This window comes from Myiozetetes cayanensis, unplaced genomic scaffold, assembly GCF_022539395.1.
Source record: "Myiozetetes cayanensis isolate MyiCay16 unplaced genomic scaffold, myiCay2020 scf21, whole genome shotgun sequence".
Taxonomy (NCBI): domain Eukaryota; kingdom Metazoa; phylum Chordata; class Aves; order Passeriformes; family Tyrannidae; genus Myiozetetes; species Myiozetetes cayanensis.
This window is the reverse complement of record NW_026087423.1, coordinates 13,235,082-13,255,645: the sequence shown is the minus strand read 5'-3', so window position 1 is coordinate 13,255,645 and position 20,564 is coordinate 13,235,082. Positions and strand designations below refer to the sequence as shown.

Sequence of the window (20,564 nt, the reverse complement as noted above, 5' to 3'; positions counted from 1 at the left end):
TCCTCTTCTCGTAAAAGGAGAGAGCCGGCCCGCGCTGTCCGCAGGGGCTGCCCCGCGGCGGGAGGAGGGCGGCGGCGGCTCCCGCAGCCCCGCTCCCCGTCTCCCCGCAGCGCTACCTTAAGGGGCTGGTTGACATCAACCGAGTGGGCTGGGCGGTGTGGGTGGGATTTCCTGTGCTGGAGGTCAGCTGCTCCCGTCCCTCTCCCGTCCCTCCCTGCCGCCCGGGTCCCGCTCTCCCCGCGCCGGAGGGACCCGCATCCTCCCGGCGCCCTCCTCTCGGGTCGGATTTACATAGTGATGTGTAAACTACAGGATGCCCAGCAGCACTGGAAAGAGGTTTAAACCTACTAAATACATCCCGGTCTCCACTGCAGCTGCCTTATTAGTGGGTTCGACTACTTTATTTTTTGTTTTCACGTAAGTACGGCTCTGGCGGAGGGGGGGCCGGGCTGGGGCCGCCCGGCCCGGCGGGGGAGGCGGCTGGGCTTGACAGCCCTGCAGGCCCTGCGGCTGCCGGTCCCGCTCCCTGCCCGCCTCCCGCTCTCCCTGCCCGGCTTCGCCCCGCAGAGGCTCACGATCGCTCCGTGCCGTGAGATGTGCCTGACAGTCAGATCCACCATTTCGTGGCACACGAGCCCCGTGAGCCTCCCGCCCTGCCGGGCGTGCAGCGGAGATGCCGGAGCACCGCGGCCGCTCGGGGCGAGCAGGGCTGGGAGCGGCCGGAGATGCAGCCCCAGCCGCGGGTCCAGCCCCTGTCTCGGCTGGCCAGAGTGTCTGTGCTCCGGGAGCAGCGCTGGCCTCCTCCCTCGGTCTCGGGGTTTATCCGGCAAAGCCTCTCCAAGTGGAAGGAATCCTATTCTAAGCATTCCCCATTCTACATGTTTTTATGTAACTGTTCCTGAAAGGCTGAGGATCTAATGAACAAATTTACGTTTGCTTGAAGGAGAGACGGGGAAACTTTTTTTTCCCCTTTCTGTTTCCTCTTCTCTCACTGCCTTCTCCCTCAAATGCAGAATTGGGCTCTGGCAGTCGGCTTGCAGCTCTCCTGTAGTTGCATTAATATGTGAGTGCTGTAGTGCTTCGGCTGTTTCCTCTCCCTTTCCATACACTGGAGTTCTGTGGCTCGCAAACCCTTCCTGTGCGGGGGTATCGGCAGCCTCCCTGCAGAGGTGTCAGTGTTTCCAGAGAGATGCTCTGAAAGGAGCCTTGACTAAGCTGCCTTTTGGGAAGGTGGAAAGACGGCTATTGCATATTGAGATTTATTGCACTTATTTTGAAGTTTTATTATTTCTGTTTTCCTTGTTTTGCCGTTGCTAATTTTTAAGCGAGCCCAGTGAAGCTGCTGGAAGCAGAAGGCTCTGTAGGAGTGGGAGTATGTGTCTGTGTCGTTATCTTTCGTGGTTTGGCTGTGATATGATGCTTCATGTTTCAAAGTGCTGGTGTGGTAATCGTAATGTAGGATTTCAGAATAAATGTGGATGTTGTTTTGTCTAACAGCTTCTTAAATCAGAACAGATTTTGACACTGAGTTATACTCTTGACTTAATGTGCCTTTATTTCTCATTGCTTGTTTTCAATGCATTTGATATGAAGTACTGGGAACTCCTTTCAGGATATTATATTGTGTCAAGAACTGGCCAAGCCTCAAGAACTGGTACGAGTATCTGCCTATCATTCATCATTTGGGCATCTAATTATAGTTTGATGCTTGCAGGCAAACACAGGGCAGAAGTTGGCTTTTGTGATGAAGTTGGTTATCACTGGTGTGGTGAATATTAAATGGTTGCACAGTCGAAAAGAAAAAGGGGTCTCAATGCCGGTGTTCATTTTTCCTGCTGCTCGAGGAACGGGTGGATGCTGAGGTTGTTTTGGAAGCTGTATGCCTGTTTTCATATGATACTTCCAGTGCAGGGCTACAAATTGCTTAGTGATGTAAGACTTTCCTGGTAACACAGTTGTTGTTGAACGGTCCCTTTGGCAGCAGGACATCAACAGAGCTGTTGGTTGTACAGTTTGTTACTGTACGGAAGAAGCAATTGGCTTTAATTCATTACGAATCTCAGACTTCACTCTGCTCCCTCTGTTATCAGTGAATAATTACATGCAAAAAGAACTATTTTAAGGATCTCTCCATATTGTAACTTGGCCTGTGTATCTTGAAGTGTTAGTAAATTTTCTGAGGACTGTCCCAGACATACGTTCTCTGCTGCTGCCAAGTCTTGTGTGTAATAAAAGTAACACATAATCGAGCAACTGTCGTCAGGCAGGATCTGAAGTCCTGTCCATTCAGAAATACTCAGATGAATTTGTATGGAATTGTTGTTCTTCATGCTGAGCAGTTTTAGTAAAATCTATCTATCCTGTGGAATCAAAGCAAGCAGTATTCATGAGATTAGTGTCTTTTGTGTGGTGGTGGGTTTTTTCCCCTTTTCCTGAGCATTTCCATTTTTTCTCTTTTTTCCACAGGCAGGGTTTTGTGTCTTGATCTTTTTGTTGTCATATGTTATTAAAGGCTGAGATAGACCTGAATTTTCAGGTGTGTTGATTTGCACAACTTGTTTGATGTTGGATAAATCTCTGATGATGCAGCAGTTGAAACACTGGCCTAAAAATGCTTTTGATATATTCCATGCTTGCTTGTCAGAGCACAAGAACTTAATCAAATGAAGCTTTACATGTGTGTTTATTGTCTCCTTATTTGTGTTCATTGTCTCTAAGGCTGCTGTGTCTGTTATGAAGAAACCTGTGTATAAATACATGAAACTGAGAATGGATGGGACTCATCAGATTTTGGGTGCAGATCAGCCCAGTGGGATATCAGGCATTTGAGCAACTTCAGTGTGGTGAAACTGAATAATAGAGGTTAAAATATATGGAAAAATAGAATAATAACTATTTTTAAACCACTGACTGAATAGAAAAAAAATAATCCTTTTAGGGCACTGGAAACGTTTCTGAATAAATGTATGAAAACAGAGGATCTGACTTGGCTTTCTCCAAGCCCACATTTGTGGGCTCAAGCCACACGTTGTGAGTGTCTTCTGCTGAATGAAAAGCTCTTTGAACTTGAAGGCCAGGGTTTGCTTTTTTGCAGTGTGGTCTTTATTTTTAGCTTTTGTCCAAGCACCTTTGCTAAAAAGCAGCACATAAAGACTGTTTGAAATACACTGTTAGGTCATGGTGGTGTTGATCAGTGCTACTGTTAAACTTTGGGAATATTCCATTATAGGTTCTCCTGTATTCTTTTTCCTCAGCTAACCATTTAGGATTCTCTTTATTCCTGTTATATTCCTTCTGGTTTTATGAGGGGGAACTAAACTGTTTAGCTATCAAGATTATTGCCTGGAAAGGCAACTAAATATTGTAGTTGTACCACTACAGGCTTTTAGCACTCCATGTGTGTTCCTGCAGTAATAAATACAGTGTCTGAGTAGGTGGTCTAATTTGTCACAGTGAGAGAGTAAACAAGCATTAACTCTAAGCATTATGAGGGAACATATCAATAATGTTATATAGAATGATTAGGTTAATTTACTTATATGAACAAATCAAATGGCATAATGAAGGAAGAACCGATTCTTAACACTGCGAGAATCCAGAGTGATTCACTTCTAGCAGACCTGAACTTTTCTACCAAAACCTTGTTTTTCTTTGTATCCCTCATCAGGCTTTTTGTTACAGGCAGCAACTTGTTTCAGTGAAGTCTGCCTTGGACTCCCATGGCTGGGATGCAAACCTGAGGCTGATCATTCAAAGACCCTGAGTTTCAAGAACTCTCCACCTTATTTTAGGCTGTGTAACTTCAGTATTAGTAGAGAATGCCACTTAATTATCAGTAAGCGTAATGTCACCCAGTGAGCAGTTGGAATCAACGATCTGAAAGGACTTTTCCAACCTCAGTGGTTCTGTAACTATTCTGGAGCTAATAGTCCTCTTCACCTGTTTAAATTGGCTGCTTACTGTGGTTGTTGGTGCTGAGAACCCCCGAGTTAGTTCAGCAGCTGCAGTGCCTGTGTCTGTAGATTACACAGCAAGCTAAAAGCATATGATTTTAAGGGAAAACGGTGGCTCATTTTAGTAAGGAGAAAAAAGCTCATTATTCTCACTGAATACTGTTTCTGATAAAATACCCATTTTCAGACTGTATTGTCTGCAGCAGGCAGCATCTTTGAAGTACAGCAGAAACATGTAGTCCATGACAAAGGTGCGGGTGCCACTACTTTTTTGATATAATGGTAGTAACACTGCTGTGTATTATCCCTTTAAATGGGATAATAAAATGGGTAATTTTCTCGGTGAAGCGAAAGCACAAATAAGGCGAAAACTCATTCAGACAGTGCTGAAAATGAGACTTCAACTTAGTTCTTAAGAGTCATAATGGGAGATAGTCATAGGTGTGCACCACAGACATCTGCAGTCTGTGCCACAGGGAGTTTAATATCAATAACCCTCAGGGAACGACTGAGGAGTGATAAACTGCTGGAGAAGAGCGACTGAAGTCGCAGTAGGGGTGGAAAGGAAATAGAGAAATAACCTATCCTTGTGCTGTTCAGGTGGCTGGGAGACTGCTCTAGAGCAGGCCTGCTGGACTTACCTTGACAGGAAGGAAAGCTTGGCTTCAGTTAATGAGTATCTAAAGGAAAATTGGTGTTCTCCCCACATCTATATTTAAAGAACTGGAAAGACTCAGCATTTCTGTAGCTGTGTATGAATTCAGATACACTTAATGATGAATGCACCTATTAAATCATAAGCACTACCCTGCTCCTGCAATTATCTGATCCTGCACTGGAACAACCTTAAAATAAATATGTAATAGCACTTTAAAGTTCAAAACTATAGTTACCACCTGGATGGTAGTTAATGGAAATGTAATTATATGTGTACCTGGAGTTCTTGAACTATCTGTTGGATCTTTTCCTCCCATGACTTGCATATGCTCACATCAAAAAAGGAAGGTCTCATCTGCCTTTTTCACTTGAGTTTGTTTAGTCACTAGCAAAGGTCAAGCTAATAGAAGATTATCTTTGCTTTAGTGAATTTGATTTGCATCCAAAATGTTTTTCTTACCTAAAGTATTTTAAAGTCTTCTGTAAACTCCAGTTCCAGATGTTCAGATGTTCACTTCTGCCAGTTCAGGGTTGTGATTTCAGTTAGAACAAATGATAAAATGTGATTTAAAATGAACTTCAAGACTGACTTCACAAGCACACACTGATTTCAAGTAGTGCAGCTCAGCCTCCTGAGATATCTTAACATTTTCCATGTTAAATGCATCTTTAATGGCAGGCTTTTCCTGTCCACTCTACCTGTGACTCAGAAGAGGTAACGCTTCCTATGTTGACCTGAGCCATCTCAGTTGTCCTGTCCATCAGCTTCTGTAAAATATTTACTTTTGTTATGACAAAGAAATGTCCTTTTAAGCTGTGGCAATTTCATCTTGCTATACAATTTCTGTAAATAGAATCTAGGCAAACTTGTCATGCAACATAAGACAGGCAGTCTCAACAGGAAAATAGATTTAACTGAAGTGTGAAAGGTTTTTTGGTTTGCTGTTTTTTTTTTTTTGGTGTTTTTTTTAATGGCCTAAGAAGCCTCAGTTTACTGCTTTTAACTAGTCAATTGTATGATCTTTGCTTCCAAGGGGACCAGCCAAGTTGGCAATACAGGACATTTCTGAAAGCTATTAAATGTCATTCCTTTAGAAAAAACCTTGATATTTATTATCAACGGAAATATTTTTTCTTCCTGTAGTTTGAGAAAGGGAAAAGGAGGATCATCTTTGTCGGGGGCAGCAAGTGGCTGGACATGTTGAGCTGTGGATTCACAGCTCTCTGTGCAGCCACTGCAGTGGCATTTCAGTGCTCAGTGTAAATCCTGGTTTAAAAAGGCAGAAGAGCTGCTGCAATGAAAGTTATTCCTGTACATGGGCCACAGCTGTAGGCAGTGTGTGATTTATGCCAGTAGCAGCCTCCTTTCTGTTTTTCCTAATAAACAGAGATTAAGGTCATCTGGAAATAGGAATGAGAGTGTCTCAATTAGATCAGGGTGGGCCTCTCAGCCTTTGTACATGAATATACGAGCAATTTTTCTATTTCTGTTTAAAGTTCTTTTCAAGATGCTAATATAAATACTCTCCATGTTTGTCCAAGTATGCCACACGTGTATCCTTTTATAAATAGAAGCAATCTCTGCAAAATTGTTCCAGCCCAGTCGGTTGGGTAGTGATGTAAACTAAGGGATGTTACTGCTCCAAACACAAAACTGAAAGAGAGGGGCAGATCCAGGCAGTGCCCTTGGAGATGTGAGTTTTGAGGTTCATTTCCTGGGGTAGTTGCTAACTGTACACGTAACACTGTTGTGTGAACAGCTTGTTCTGCTGCTGCCTCCTTCTCAGCCAGGGTCTGGTGCAGAACCCCGTGGGGTGGGGGTGTCTGTGAGACCTGTGAGGGGTGGCCTGGGACAGGTTTTCTGGGCTTACTCCAGGTAGTGAAACCATGAGTGTTGTGTGGCTTGCACTGGGAGATGTCAGGAGTACAGCAGTGAGGTGGCACAAGCCCATTCAGAGCACGAGGGAGATGCACACCAGAGTGGGGGAGAAGTATCCTGAAAGCCACACGAGCTACACTGGTGTAACCAGTGCAGAAGGGGAACACTGATTTACTGTCCTTTGGCTGGAGCCAGTAGATACAAGACTGATTTCTCTGCCATGCCAGAGTAATACTCCTTTTGGCTGCCCTGGTGCAGAGCTGCTGTTGGCTGCTCGCTGTCAGTGGGAGCAGCTCGTGAAAGTGAAAGGCAGCAGCGTGGGGGCTGAGACAGTAATGCTGCAGGTTTTCATGGAAATCCTCTGTTTTTCTTTTGCAAAAAATACCATACATTGGAAAGACCTAGGCAGCCTGGATCTTATTTTACTGTGGAGGTTTTGGGGATCCTTGCTTGGTGATTGCAGTAATTAATTCAAATGAGTGCACCACAGTGTAGTGTATACTACATAAATCTTCAGCCAGTAATCTGTACCCAGAAAGAGGATTTAATTAGTCACCGATTGTTCTTATGCAATTACTAATGCAATTTAGCTAGACTTGCTGCAAAAGCTGTCCAAAGTGCCTAAAATTCTGAGCTCTAAACCTATTATACAAACACTCGTGGGTACTTGATTCTTTGTTTTTCTCAGTATGGATGTTATGGAATAAACTTTGTGGTAACCCATACTTAGACGTTGTGGTAGTTACCATGGTTTTCTGTGTGAGAAAGTGTAAACACAGAATTTGTGGACTTCAAATGTGGCATCCTTATGAGGTACCTGCACTCTGCTGCTGTGTGCTGGGATCATCCAGTACCAGAGGACAGTGGAGCCAGGTGCAGGCAAACACCCCTGGAGTTTTAGCTCTGAACACCAGAGCAAGCTGTCTGCAGTGTGCACCTGCACCACTCTGGTGTGTGCTTTAATATCACCTGAAGTCACATCATTAGGAAATGCCCTTTGTTGCTCTGTAGAGCAAGGCAGGCTGTATGAAGATGGGAATACATGAAATACAGATTTTGTGGAGCTGCACGTAAAATGATGTCATTTTCTGATGAAGGGAGGTGTTCATAGAGTCAGACTGCTTGGCCATTCCCAGGGAAGTAAGGGCTGGATGTGCCACTTTGAAGTGTCTGCTCTCCAGAAAACCCTGGTACTCACTCAGACTAAACTAATCACAAAATATTCTTAAATGAGCAAATTACTTTTTAAGTTGGAAGCCCAACAAAGCAAGCTTGAGACTGCTTAAATGTATAAGGGCTTTCATAAATAAAGTCAGACAAAGCCTTACTCTCCCAGGATTCTTAAAACTAAATTGGCATTTACATTAGCTCTTATTCATGTCTTCAGGGAAATAACCCGATGTAATATCAATATCAACACAATTTAAGTACAGTGCTGGGAATAAGGAAAGCTTGGACATTTCTATAAACAAGCATAATTTTAATTTAAACTTGAGTCAATCACAGAATTGCTTCAAAATGGAAAAGTTCAGCTTAAAACTTTTCTGTCTGCTCTGATCCCAGTCTGCTAGGAGAGGCAGATATTTTCTTATGGAAAAACACTTCCTCTCCCCCTTCTCAGCCAGCTCAGTTTCAACAGTTATTTAGGATTATTTTCACTGTGTATAACCTCCCTTTCAGTTCTTTCTCATGAGCCAGGTCTCATTTTGCATGTTTAGCTTTCTCTGCAGATTAATGTTTGCCCCAGCAATAAGGCTCTCCAGATGTGTTCTGATCTAATAAGGCTGTGGTTAACCCCTGTCTGCTGTCAGCAGCTCGCTGAACCACTCCTGTGTTCTACCAAGCCCAGCATTTGCTGATGTGGTTTCCTGGCTCCAGCAGGAGCCATCAGGGGAGGAGGTGGGCACGCTCCCCTCCAGGGGTTTGTGTCCTGCACTGGGCTCAGGAGCCACTGCCTGGAGACTTCCCTGTGGAACCACATTGTTAACTTGGCTTCTCCTGCAGCATTCTAGGGCACAGTGAGGGAGCAGGTACTTGGGGATGTCTGTGTGATCATCTTCATGTGGTCAGACCCGTGACTGTGAGCAGTAACTCAAGGTTCTTGTCTTGGTTTAAACGATCATCTCATTTCTCCACTGTCTGGTGCACGAGTCTCACATCTTTGTTTTCTCTTTGAAGATCTTGCTGCCAAGCCCTGCCTTATCACCTGGCCACATGCAAGCAGTTACTTTTCCAAAGGATCTCTCCTTGAATGTAGACTGGGGTTTGTGTTCAGGTTGGCAGTTTAGGTTTGTTTTTAGGGGCTGTGCAGACATTAGCTCTGTGCTCGTGCTTTACATCTGTGGCTCGTGAATGAGGGCTTCTGAAGATGTGCTTTATTCTACAGTTTCTACTCCATCTAATGCCATTTTGGGCCATCCTCCAGTGCACAGGAATGTCGTGCAGCAAGACTCTTTTGTTTCTTGAACACTTAAATCTGTGTGAATGGATGAGTGTGGAGGTTCATGCACCAAAGCTTCCTTGTCTCTCTTGAAAAGTTTAATGGTAACATTGTAGTCTTTAAACTTTCATTTATATTTGATTCCACAATGACTAATTACTATTGCCTAGTAATTCTTCTTGCATTGTATTACAAATGCTAGTGGGATAGAGCTAAACATGATATCTGTGGTTTGAAAACTGAAAAATTAATGATTCCTTCTCTAGCCTGCTGTGTTTGATTTATAATTCATATCTGATAGGAGCCATGCTCTTCTGAGCCTGCTGTCATCTCTCCATTTACTATCTAGGTGGGGTGGTTTTAATTCTTGCCATGGTGGATGCTGGGGAGTTGTGAATTTTGGGCTTAGAGTGCTCCTGAAGAAGGAGGTTTCCAGACCCACATTTTCTTCACCTCTCATTTCCTGCAGACCCTTTATCCTTTGTAGGATCTGGCCCCAGGACTTGTGTTGACCCCAAACCTCTCAGCTGCTTTGCTGCCCTCTGCCATGACCCTTGATTTTTAGCATAACTCATGTACAAGGTTCACCTCTCAGAGGCACTTGACAGCAGAAGGGAAGGGAGAACTACAGGGGTCTTAAGTGCCCTAAGTAGCTGCTTACAGCCTCTGTCCATCTGTGACACAGCCCTGAACTCAGCACTAACCCTTCACACAGTACCTCTCACTTTGGTCTTTGGTCTGTACAGTCACTCTGGATCCTCCTGGGCTATTTGGCTGCCTCTTGTCTGCCTCTTACACGGAGTTCTCTGCTGTTCTCTGCCTCTCTCTTGGCAGGTGACCTCCAGGTCAGTCTGTTCAGGTGGTCAAGGCCTTTTGCCCAATACACACAGCATTTTTATTTACCTTCTGGAAAGCCAGAACCAGAGGCATTACAAGGTGCAATTCGAAATCAATCCTGTCTTCAGCGTTGCAAAGTGCAGTTCAAAACCTAATCCCACCTGTTGAGCTGGAGTGGCTTTTATGAGTGGATGAAACAACTCTTCTGTATTGAAACTGTGAGTGCTCTCAGTGGGCCACTGTCTTTACTGTGACTCACACACATTTGGCTTCCCCTCCAGAGAAGCTGCCCAACATTTCTATCTTCTTCCCCACTAAGAAGTTCCGTACTCTTAGTCTGAAGATGTGTTTGCTCCAGAACAGTGAGCTGAGTTGCAGCTGGTCCAAAGAGAAAGAGATGTCTTGCAATTTGCCAGTTCTGTGGTCCCCTTCTGAGCACAGGAGAGCCTGTTTAGTGGATTGAGGCATGATCCTGCAGTTCTGTGGTTAATATGCTTTGTGCTTTTGTTTGCATCTCTCAGAGTGGTGTTATTTATTTTTGTTGCTTCATCTGCTTTGGAAATGAGATAAGGTTATTTTGAGTGCAGTGTCAACTTGGCATCATTAAGAAAGTGTCTCTTGCCAGTTTTCTTCCTGGTTCCCCCAGAAATCCTTTTCTGTTGGGCTGCGTCTGCCATTGTGTGTGTTGTGCCGTGTCTCCAGAGCAGCATACTCTGCATGTGTGATGCTTGCATGTCTGATGAGGGATTGATTGCCCAGGGCATGTGAGTCCTGCCAACTCCTCAGTTAGAAAACTTAAGGTTTTAATATACATTCTACTTTTAGTCCCAGTTTGGCCTCTTCTTTTGGAAGGCCTTTTTTTCAGAGCAAGGAATGATATACTGTGTTTTGTTGTGGTCTGTTTTCTTTGGGCTTTCTTTTTTCAATAAAAAAAGAGTTTATGGTTACATTCAAGTAGTTAATCAAACAGTCTGCACTTCATTCAGACCTCTCCCCTTAGTTCCCTTCTCACTCTTTCTTACCATGCCTGCTTCAATACTTTGAGCTGCATAGGAATTACTGAGATGGGATCCAAAGCTAGAATCTGAATCTGATCTCCTGACATGCCCATTAAAATCTCACTGCAAAATGATTATTCCAAGGTATCCAAGTGGCTGCCTGCTTGGTTAAAGCCCTTGAAGGGCTGTTGGTCCTCCTGGCTGATTGTGTTACTTCAGCTGCCTTTATGATCCACGTGTCATGGGCCTTACCCTTCTGTCTGTGGCCCAAGGACAAGATCCTGATCTGTAACTCTGAAGTGATGAGCTTTTCAACAGGAAAAAAAAAAAAAAAAGAATAACATTCTTCAGCTTCCTCTTGGAAACGTCTGAACCATTCTGGTTAAAGCCTTATGTAGGATGAATACTTTGCTTGAAGGGCAGAGCTGGCAGAAAGACTGCAGCCTAACAGTTAATTTGGCAAAGTGATTCAGAGTGGAAAATATGCAACGTTGCTGTGTACCTGTGCCCTGTCAGTCCCATCAACAGAACGCATTCCCATCAGCTTTTCCAGTGGCTGTTAGTCTTCAGATGCTTCTCTTCACTCCTCACTTTTCAAGGGGGACTTTATAAATTTCAGTGAATACTGAGCCCTCTCTCTGAAAGTCAGTCCTCTTAAATCTGCTTCTTCCCTAGGGTGACAGTCTTAAAAATGTATTGTTTGCCTTTTTTTTTTTTTTCTGAGTTCAGAAAACAGTGATTTAAAGTAAATGTAAAGTAAATTATCTCTTAGAAGACACTTCAGACAATTTACAGTCTGTGCCCATTTAAGTGGTAGGGGGCAGGATGGAAAGACAGGAGGATGTAAGGTGGTGCTGGTGTGAATTATCGTGCCCTAGGCAAGGGCTCCTTTCGTTTTCCCCCCATCTTAAAGTTTAGTCAAAGGAAATGTAACTAAGGAAGAAGTTGCAGTGTGGGGAGGGATGTTCTGATTTCCATGGCAGTAACACAGAAGGTTTTTTCTCTATACACAAACACTTGACTATCACTTTTCTGGTATTACCTGTGACTCTTTGAAGGCTGTTGGAGGGAAGGTACCTCAAGGGAGGCCTAGACTGTCTCACTGCTGATTCTCACTGTGCTGTCGTAGCCTTGACTGGGTCCATGTTCAGAAAGCAGAAACCTGTCAAAAGTCAATATATCTACACTGAATTTCCACATTATGAGTAGTATTCTGCATGCAGATTAGCTTTCTTTTTGTGCTTATTAAAGTGAATCATGGAAATAGCCTGCTAAAAACATAATCCGTAAATGAACACGAGATGAGTGCTGAGTTAGACACACTTAAAATGCTCCCATGTCTTTGAAATCTAAAATTCTTTACGTTGGACTAAAGAAAATCGAAAGAAAAAGTCAGAATCCCTAAGGGGAAAGTACTGCATGTTCAGGTCTCTTGTCATGGCCTATTTGATTTATAAATATAAAACCCCTGTTTGTGTTCTAGAGCTGGGGCTGGTCCAGCGTTCTTTGTTGTTCTCCCACAATGTGACAATCATCCAGAGAGCTTCCATGAGGATACCACGGGATTTTCGGGGCATTATGGTATAAATGTATATCTGACTATAAACTGTCAATCTCCAGTTTTGGGTGAGCCTTAGAGGAAGATTCAGGCACAAGGAAACAGACTTGTTTAGTGACAGTTCAGCATCACTTCACTTGCCATGTATGATCACCCTATCAAGAACTGCATCCTGCTGCGATGACAGTTTGCTGGAAACTCTCCACAGATTCATTGGAAGTTGGCTGAGCCCCAGCTCCACAAATTACTGGTCAGAAGAGACTGTTTGTAGGGCACAAATCTATCCAATTTGTAGTGTTGATTTGATTCTTTTTTTAATTAACACTTTAAAAAGTGTGTCAGCAGAGTGCCAAAAAGACAAGAAATGATCAGCTAAAACATTTTATTGCAGCATATGATGCTGTTTTATGTTATCATAGGAACATGGCACTTAGATATGGCAATATTTTTCTTCTGTTACTTTTGTTCATTTTATGGTCAGCAGCAATTTGAAATAGTCTTCAAAACAAATGCTGAGGGTTTGCTCTTTTTTCTTTTTACTTTTTCTCCTCAATTCTTATCTCTTTTCTCTGAATTCTCATTAAGTCCAGTATCTTATTGAATTTAAAGCTAACAAGTTGAGATTTTTTTCCCCCCCTTTTTAATGGTTTTTACCATAAGAGTGCTTTCTGTCTGGTGTTCCTGTCTTAAAGAGGTGATTGGCAGCTATTATGTAAAGAAGTACACTAGTCTGTAGTCCTTTGGAGATCCTGCAAGTGCCGTCAGGATTAATAAAATCTGGCTGGCTGATTTTTGATGAAATCATCTTTCTCTCTTTTTTTTTGCTTTGAAGCATAAATTTTTTCTTTTTTTTTTTTTTAACTGCTGCTTCCTCAGTGCTTTGTGTGAGACCTGCAACTCCTGTATCCATTCCTTCAGCATAGGACTATGAGGGTAGTGGACGTCAGGGTGAAAGATCAGAGCTTGTGTTGACTGCAGTTTAAATGCACCCTTGTTTGTGTGTCCTGTTGTTTCCCATAGGGTTGCCAGTTTATAGCTTCAGGTTTTGGGAATATTCCGTGCAGGGAGGCTGTGCCAGGTGCTGGAGCCACGGCCACAAAGCAGTGTCGGTGCCTTGTAAGGATTCTGTGCTGCTGCCAGCCCAGCATGGAGCAGCCTGGACCAATTCCCATTCCAAGCTCTCCCTCTGCCCTGCCCTTCCCAATGACCTCTGTTGGCTGGATGCCCACCCCGCCACTCTGGCACTCTTCCCCTCAACAGGAGAGGAGAAAATAGGATGACAAACCTCGTGGGCTGAGATAAAGACAAGGGACATCGCTTACCAGCTCCCATCAGTCATGGACAAGACAGACTCAACTCCGGGAAAATTAATGTAATGGCCAATTAAAAAATCTTTGTTCTTTGCCATCCAAATGTAAAACCTAAACACCTTCCCCCCATACCTTTTTTTTTTTTTTCCCTTTTTTTTTTCCCCCAGCTCAGCTTCATTCCTTTATTCCCACCTCCTCCAGGCCTTCCTGCCCTGAGCGGTGCAGAGGGAATGGGGGCTGTGGGACGGCCATGACGGTCCCTCTCTGCTGCTCCTTCCCGCTCCTCTCACCAGCCCCGTTCCCTCAGGAGATGCCCCCCTGCTCCTCCGTGGATGTGCCCTGGGATGGCTGCAGGGGAAGCCACCTCACCCCCCTGCTCAGCCCCAGCCTCTCTCAGGGACATTTCTCACACTTTCCCCCTCAGGTTTTGCCTTTTCCTGAGGTGTCTCGGCCTGGCTGAGGGCTCGGCTGGGCCCCCTCACAGAGCCCCTCACAGCGCCTGGGCACGGGCACCCAAAACCCCCCAGAATAAACATTGCTACACAGATGTTCCAGCACTTCTACATTTATGTGATTAACTTTACATCCAGGAGAAGGAGACTTGTGACCAAAAAAAGCCCTTTTGACCTCCGTCATCTGCAGCCACACCACAAGGTCAGTCAAATAAGTTGGGAGGCAAATGGATTTTATTTTTTCTGCATACAATCTCCTTGTTTTTTAGTAGCTCTTAACGATCTCTCCTCAGGAGAATTATCTAATGCCAGAGTGTAGCAGTGGCTCACTCTGATTTCTGAAATTCCTCAGAATTTCCACAGTGATTCTGTGAGTCACCCTAACGTGGCTCCTTCAGCTGTGAGTCGTGTGCTCCATTTCCATACTCCGCCACAGCTTCTCTCCCGTGGCCGGGGGGTTGTCAGAGCCCGAGTTGGGGGTTTTGTTGGAGCACGAGGCACAGAGTTCATCAGCTCTGGTGCTCTGTGAGCTGCTGTGAGGGGTTTGCTGGTGGAAGGCCATGGCTGCGCTGGCTGCAGACATGGGGGGCTGGCGGCAGGTGCTCCGTGTACCCTCACACACACCGGCACTGCTGCTGACGCCCTGTCGCTCCTGCTGACCTCAGAAAACCTGAGGGGCTTTGTTTTAACCCCTGCTGAATGCTGGGTTTTGGTTATGGGGCCGAGATTTTTAGAGGAGACTTTGCAGAGAACTGCTGCTGCCTCTCCTCTGAGGACAAGAAAAGGTTTGAAGGTGTGGAGACTGCACACAACTGAACATCCGCTGAGTAGAAGGACAAAACGTGAAACATTTACTGCAGTTTTACTGGGGTGTGTTTGGGAAACTTTGATAGCTGTACCCTGTTATTGGAAAGCATCCAGGAAGTGACAAGCAGGAATAATCATCTGTCAGCGTCAGGAAAAGTGACTAGGTCAAAAGCACTGGTGAAAAATGAAGTCTCCAGAGCAGAAATACTAAAGCTTCAGCCTAGTTCACAGTTTCTTCTCTTCCTCTCCTGAAGCACTCCATCATAATTGCCTTTGCTCATACTACACCTGTCAAGAGATGACACTGTTACGCATTAAACTTGGTAGGTGTGACAGCAATGTGTTTTGCCCTGCCAGAACAGAGGCGGCTTGAGTCCATCTCTTAGTACTTGCCCAGGTCTACTACTTTTTTTTTTTCCTAATCTAGAAATAACTCCAAGCAGTAACACATAGCGTGTAAACTAAATAGAATGTCCTTCCTGTGCCCCTTTAAAAATACTGGAGAGCTGCTTTTAATGCCTCTGTTTATTTTGGTACAGTATCCAGACTGCTGGAAGTATGTTTATAGCACAGTCTAACGAGCTGAGGCTCCTCTCTAAGATTTCGGAGCCTCATGGCTGGATAGAAAAAGCTGATGCTCTCTAAATATGTATGCAAGACTCTGGCTTGCAGTAATAGTTCATGCCATGAGAAACTGCCTATTTAATGCCACCTGAGCTAAGTTTGAACAGCAATTGTTCCTCAGCATATGACACAGTGATCCTCATTACTGCAGCTTCATTTACATCTGCAATAGTCAGACTTATCAACACCTGTGTTGTGAACGGCACCAATTACATTAGGTCATCTGTATTTAAGCTTGATGACTTCATGGGAAGCCATTTTAATTTGCTCTCTACCTGTGGAGCACGAATTCCAGGTCAGCTTTGAAATCGGGTTAGTGATTTAGATGCAAGAAGGGCAAGTATATGAAAATATTGTTCTTTATATTGAACTGAAGTTCTAACTCTGTTGTGAGTGCCTGGAGCAAATTTAAGTGAGGTATAAGCTGCTCTTTACTGTGCTGAGGCTGACTGGAGAATGGAATTGATCTGGAGTATAGAATAGCTTTTCTGTCAGTGTTCTGGCCAGCCCTGCTTCGTATGGGCAGTAGTTAAATCTTTCTGAACTTCAACAGATTTTAGGCATTTAAATGATTTATAGGTTTTTAAAAACATTGTTATCATACCATGGCAGCATTTTAATGAACTACTTTTTAAAATTACGACTGGAACTAATATCTGCTGGAGTAGTAGCTCCTTCAGTACATAGCAGAGTTGTTGCCAGGAATATATTGAATATTTGAAGCCCAAATTGGATGTAGTGAGTGAGTCTAGTTGGCTCATTCAATAACTTGTTAGCAAAGCATAAAAATTCTACTGGAGCAAACTCATCCTGTGCTTTCGAAGAACATTCCTGTTCTCCATGAACAGCCTGAAGATTGCCTCAGCAGTCTGGGGGTTTGGGGAGGGAATGTCCTCATGTGTGCACGCTACCTGGCTGTAACAGCCCTCTGTGTGCCTGGGGTTTCAGTGCCAGCTGTGCAAAGTGCTCGTGTTCCGCGCCATGCTCCTTCCTTCCCCTTTTCCCTGTGGAAATCGCAGCTCCCTGGAGGCACAGCCCTGGCTGGCACCTGCAGCACCCGCTGCGAGGCAGGACGGTATTGCTGAGGGATGACTCACAGGCACCTGAAACCTGCTCTGTCACAGGCAGGAACTGCAGCTTCCTGAGGCAGCCAGACGTGATCCGTGTGTACCGAGTTCCACTTCGGGCCCTTCCCGAGCACCTGGCAGGGCACGGGGCTGTTGTCTCACTCTGGGGTGAACTGCACTGTCCCTGCTATTCACCTGAGCACGTTTTGCTTCAGCAGGTGAGGCCCAAATGATTGTTTTTTGGGGGAAAAGTGACTGTGAGCCACTGGTATTTAATCTTTTTATGTCATCCATATGCTAGCAGTGCTGTTCCTCACAGCAGTTGTTTTTGCTGGCTTGTGGGACAACCCTGCACAGGAGGGAGGAGGAGCTAGAGGTAAGGTGAATGTGAGTGCTCTGGCCACTGTTGTGGGGTTTCATTTGGCACTGGCAGTTTCAGAGAGGTGCTCCGGGGGTCGGCAGGGAGATTTTGCTCCCCGGGAATGAGGTGGGAGAGACCTTCCTTTGAAGTGCTTGGGCAGCAGAGCACATGCCTGTCCTGCTGCATCCTGCTTTGTATCTGGGGTGAAATGTGACCCAGAGTGACCAGAGACAGGTGGACTCTGTCAGAGGTCCAAAAGAAGAGGCTAATAAAAAATCAGATCCTAGGCTTAAGTGTTTTGTACACATGTGCCAAGCTATATAAAAAACCTGTCCTGCATTAGCTATTTTAAAACACATTAGAAAAATTAAGTGACTCTCATGTATCATTTGGTGACCTCAGTTCTTTCTGTATAGAAGCAATTCCACTGATTTAAGGTAGTGCAGAGGGGTATTTGGAAATTTAGTGGAACTGCTGTGTTTGCTTTTGTCATACTGAAAGAATTACGAGTTCTTGAAGGAGCAAATAATGCAAAGGACTGAAGTTGTCATGATGTTTAATTTCATAAAAGAGACCTAGTTACAATATGGCTTTTTTATATACCTGGTCCATCACTGAACAGCAAATATGTACAGAAGAAATGAGTATTTTTTTAATATTTGGCCGATGTTCTTGCATCTGCAGTACAGCAGAGAAATTTTAAGTGATAAGCTGCACTACAGAGATTACCAGTCTCATTCCTCTAGCTGTGTGAACAACTAATCTTCTTAAGTGGGTGCTAGTATGGATGGAGAGCAGGACTGGGGATTTCAGTGTTGTAATTTGTAGCTCCTTCGATCAGTGGCTTGTACTGCATGATTTTTATATTCCACTTAGAAAATTTGAAAATGCACATCCTCAGAAAGTTATGTTCTTAGTGAAAAGTACAATTTACTTGGCTGGAAGTTTGTCTGATCTTTTATCTGCTTTGTGGTGAAAGGGAGTGAGTACTTGGCCTTGATAAGCTCTTGTGCCAAGCGTGCTTTCCAAAACAAAAACATATTATGGCCTGTAGTTATTTTCAGCTGAGCCTCCTTTGGGAAGCAAATAGAACTTCAGATTAAATAATTGCTCTCCACAGATTGAAAACGTGTGGGTTTCTTCTCCCCTGCTTGCTGCCTGCTTGCTCAGTGCTTCACTTTACGCTAAAATCTTAGGAGCCAGGATGCTCTGGGGTTAATCAATGAAAATGGTTTTCATTGATTGCTGTGGAAAGAAAATAACTAACTGGTTTAATTAACCCAATGCCATGTATATCTAGAAGAGTGATTATTGATCTGCATGTGTTTAATTAAAGAAAGAACTTGCAGATTTTGCAGACCTTGTCTCCTCACCCTGCTCTGGGTAGGACTTGAGCTCCTCTTGCCTCCCTCAGGCTGCAGCAGCTGGGCCTGGCCGAGGGCACAGGGAGCAGAACGCAGAGCTCAGCTGGGCCTCAGAACCACGGCAGCTGCAGGTGACACTCGAATTGTCTGCCTTTGCTCTCCCGTTCCAGCAGCAAGCTCGTCTGGAATCAGATGACTGCAGCTGTGGGAGGCCACTGTTTGTGCCATGTACTACTTCTTAAATAGACACTTTCAGGGGCGAACCCTTCATTGACATTCATTGACTTAGGAGAAACCTGGGACACAGAGCTCCAAGGTGTTATTTAATGTCTCTTTTACTGTTTTTTAGCTTCTGTATTTATTTAGCTCTGTCAAAGTAGAACAGATCACCTGTCCAAATCGGAGCTTTCTGTGTTGCCACCAAGGCTTTCATGAGATAGAAAACTGCCCAGCTTTGTAGTGCTGGAATAAAAATAATAGTTGTAATATAATCCTTTTAAAAGCAAGTATTTTCAGATGCTTTCCAAGCCCTTGGTCAGTCTTTCCTGTCTCTTAAGCTTGCTTTCCTGGCTTCCCTGTGGAAAGCTTCCAAAAGATGGGGAATTGAACAAGTAAAATACAGAATATGATTGAGCTCCGAGTGCTACCGACCTCGTGTTCTGTTGGCAGTGCAGCTTTCCCTGAGTGCCAAATGCCCTGAAAGGTCAGGTTCTGGGGGGCACACAACACTTTGGGTTCCCATCTGCAAAATCAGACTGAGATGGAGAGAGGGTAACAACTCCCAGGGTGTTAAAATGAGAAATGCTGATGTTAGCAGAGTGTTCATGTGAAGTGAATTATAACAGAACATCCCAGAAGGAGAACAATTCCATCCTGAGTGCACAGCACGCAGCAGATCTGGCCTGAGGCCTCGTGTGACAGGCACAGGGACACGGAACAGTCACCTGCTCAGTGAGCTCAGGGCAGCAGCCCTTTAGGGAGCACAGGCAATAAAGAGATTAAATCTGGCCCTCTTGTTACATGCAAGTGGCTTTAAAGATTCATGGACAGTTTTACTCCAGCAGTCCCAATGTTCTGAGCACTTGCTCTTATGCCACTGTTGTCACTTCAATATATTTTAAAAATATGATGGTGAATGTGAACTTTCAGTGTTGAGTTGCAAAAACAAGTGCTGGGCTTGGGCTGGTTTTTTTTCCTCAGTCAATTATTAGGCTGAGGAAGGTGAGGAATCCAATATTGTATCCATCAAGTGGAAAAACTTAAAGGTTGTAAGCAATTTGGGTTGCCTTGTGTTAATCTGAGCTTTTACAGTGCATTTTTGCCCCTATTGTCAAACCATCACAGCTGATCTTGGAGCAAGCAAGAGAGGTTACTGCATGCAGAAATACTGGGAAGAATGCTTGCTTCCCCAGGAATTACAGTAAAGTCTATTAATCTTAGCACACAGCCTATTTTTACAAATAGAATTATGGGTTTCAGTTTGTTGTGGTCACATTTCTGCAAGGCTATCTTGGATAGTTCCATCTCTCACTTCTAAAACAGGCTCAGATGGTGTATTAAGCAGTAAGCAGCACCATAAATTTAAGTCTTATATTTTAAGAACAAAACCTTAGGCCTCCTTGCATTCCCCATGATGTTTAATATTTCACAAGCTGGATTCTTTTGCAATCCTTTATGACTTTATAATTGTGGTTTTATGGATCTGAGTTCAAAAACTGATTTTTTTTTTTATAACTTCAAATAGATTGGGTGAAAGTAATTATTCTTTGAAATAATTACAAGCATAGCAACTATTTGAGACAGAAATAACTGGGATTTCAAATTCTTGCAGGCAAAGCTATTCACCCACCAAATAAATCAGTCCCGATGGAAAGGGGGAGAGGAGTAATCCCCATGTTTTTTGTGGCACAATAAAACAAGGAGGATATTGTGTCCTAGAAGTCCTACTGCACAGATATAAGATACCTTTTCTTTCCTAGTACTTTTAGCTAAGGATTAGGGGAAAAAAACCAAAGAGGTCAAACTCTGTCTCTCAGGTGTGAGATAAGGATAAATAATTTCTTCTCTCAGTGTAATTTACCACTTCCTCTAAAAACTTTCAGAATGGTTTTTAGAATAAAAAATGTATTGTGTATGAGAAGGCTAAACAGGTTAAAAATTTGGCAAAACTTTGGTTTCCGTGAAATTCCAATTTTTAAAAATGACTAAGAAAGGTCTTTTCTCCCAGTCAAACTGGGGTTGGTGGCAGCACTGGGAA

The 20,564-nt window shown here is 44.0% G+C and overlaps 1 protein-coding gene across 7 annotated transcripts in view; it reads left to right on the top strand.

Annotated features, from left to right (window-relative positions):
• Positions 1 to 20,564, top strand: part of ZDHHC8 (zinc finger DHHC-type palmitoyltransferase 8) — a 104,521-nt gene that overhangs the window by 4,750 nt on the left and 79,207 nt on the right. Inside the window, exon 1 of one of the 7 annotated variants that reach the window (XM_050318011.1) lies at positions 213 to 417. The exons of 3 other annotated variants lie outside the window; for them this stretch is intronic. In XM_050318011.1, coding sequence (XP_050173968.1) covers positions 314 to 417 — 104 coding nt within the window. In that variant the 5' untranslated portion in view covers positions 213 to 313. Of the gene's footprint in view, positions 1 to 212; positions 418 to 20,564 lie in introns of those variants that run through there. 3 more of the 7 variants (XM_050318013.1, XM_050318010.1, XM_050318012.1) reach the window with 3 other exon arrangements.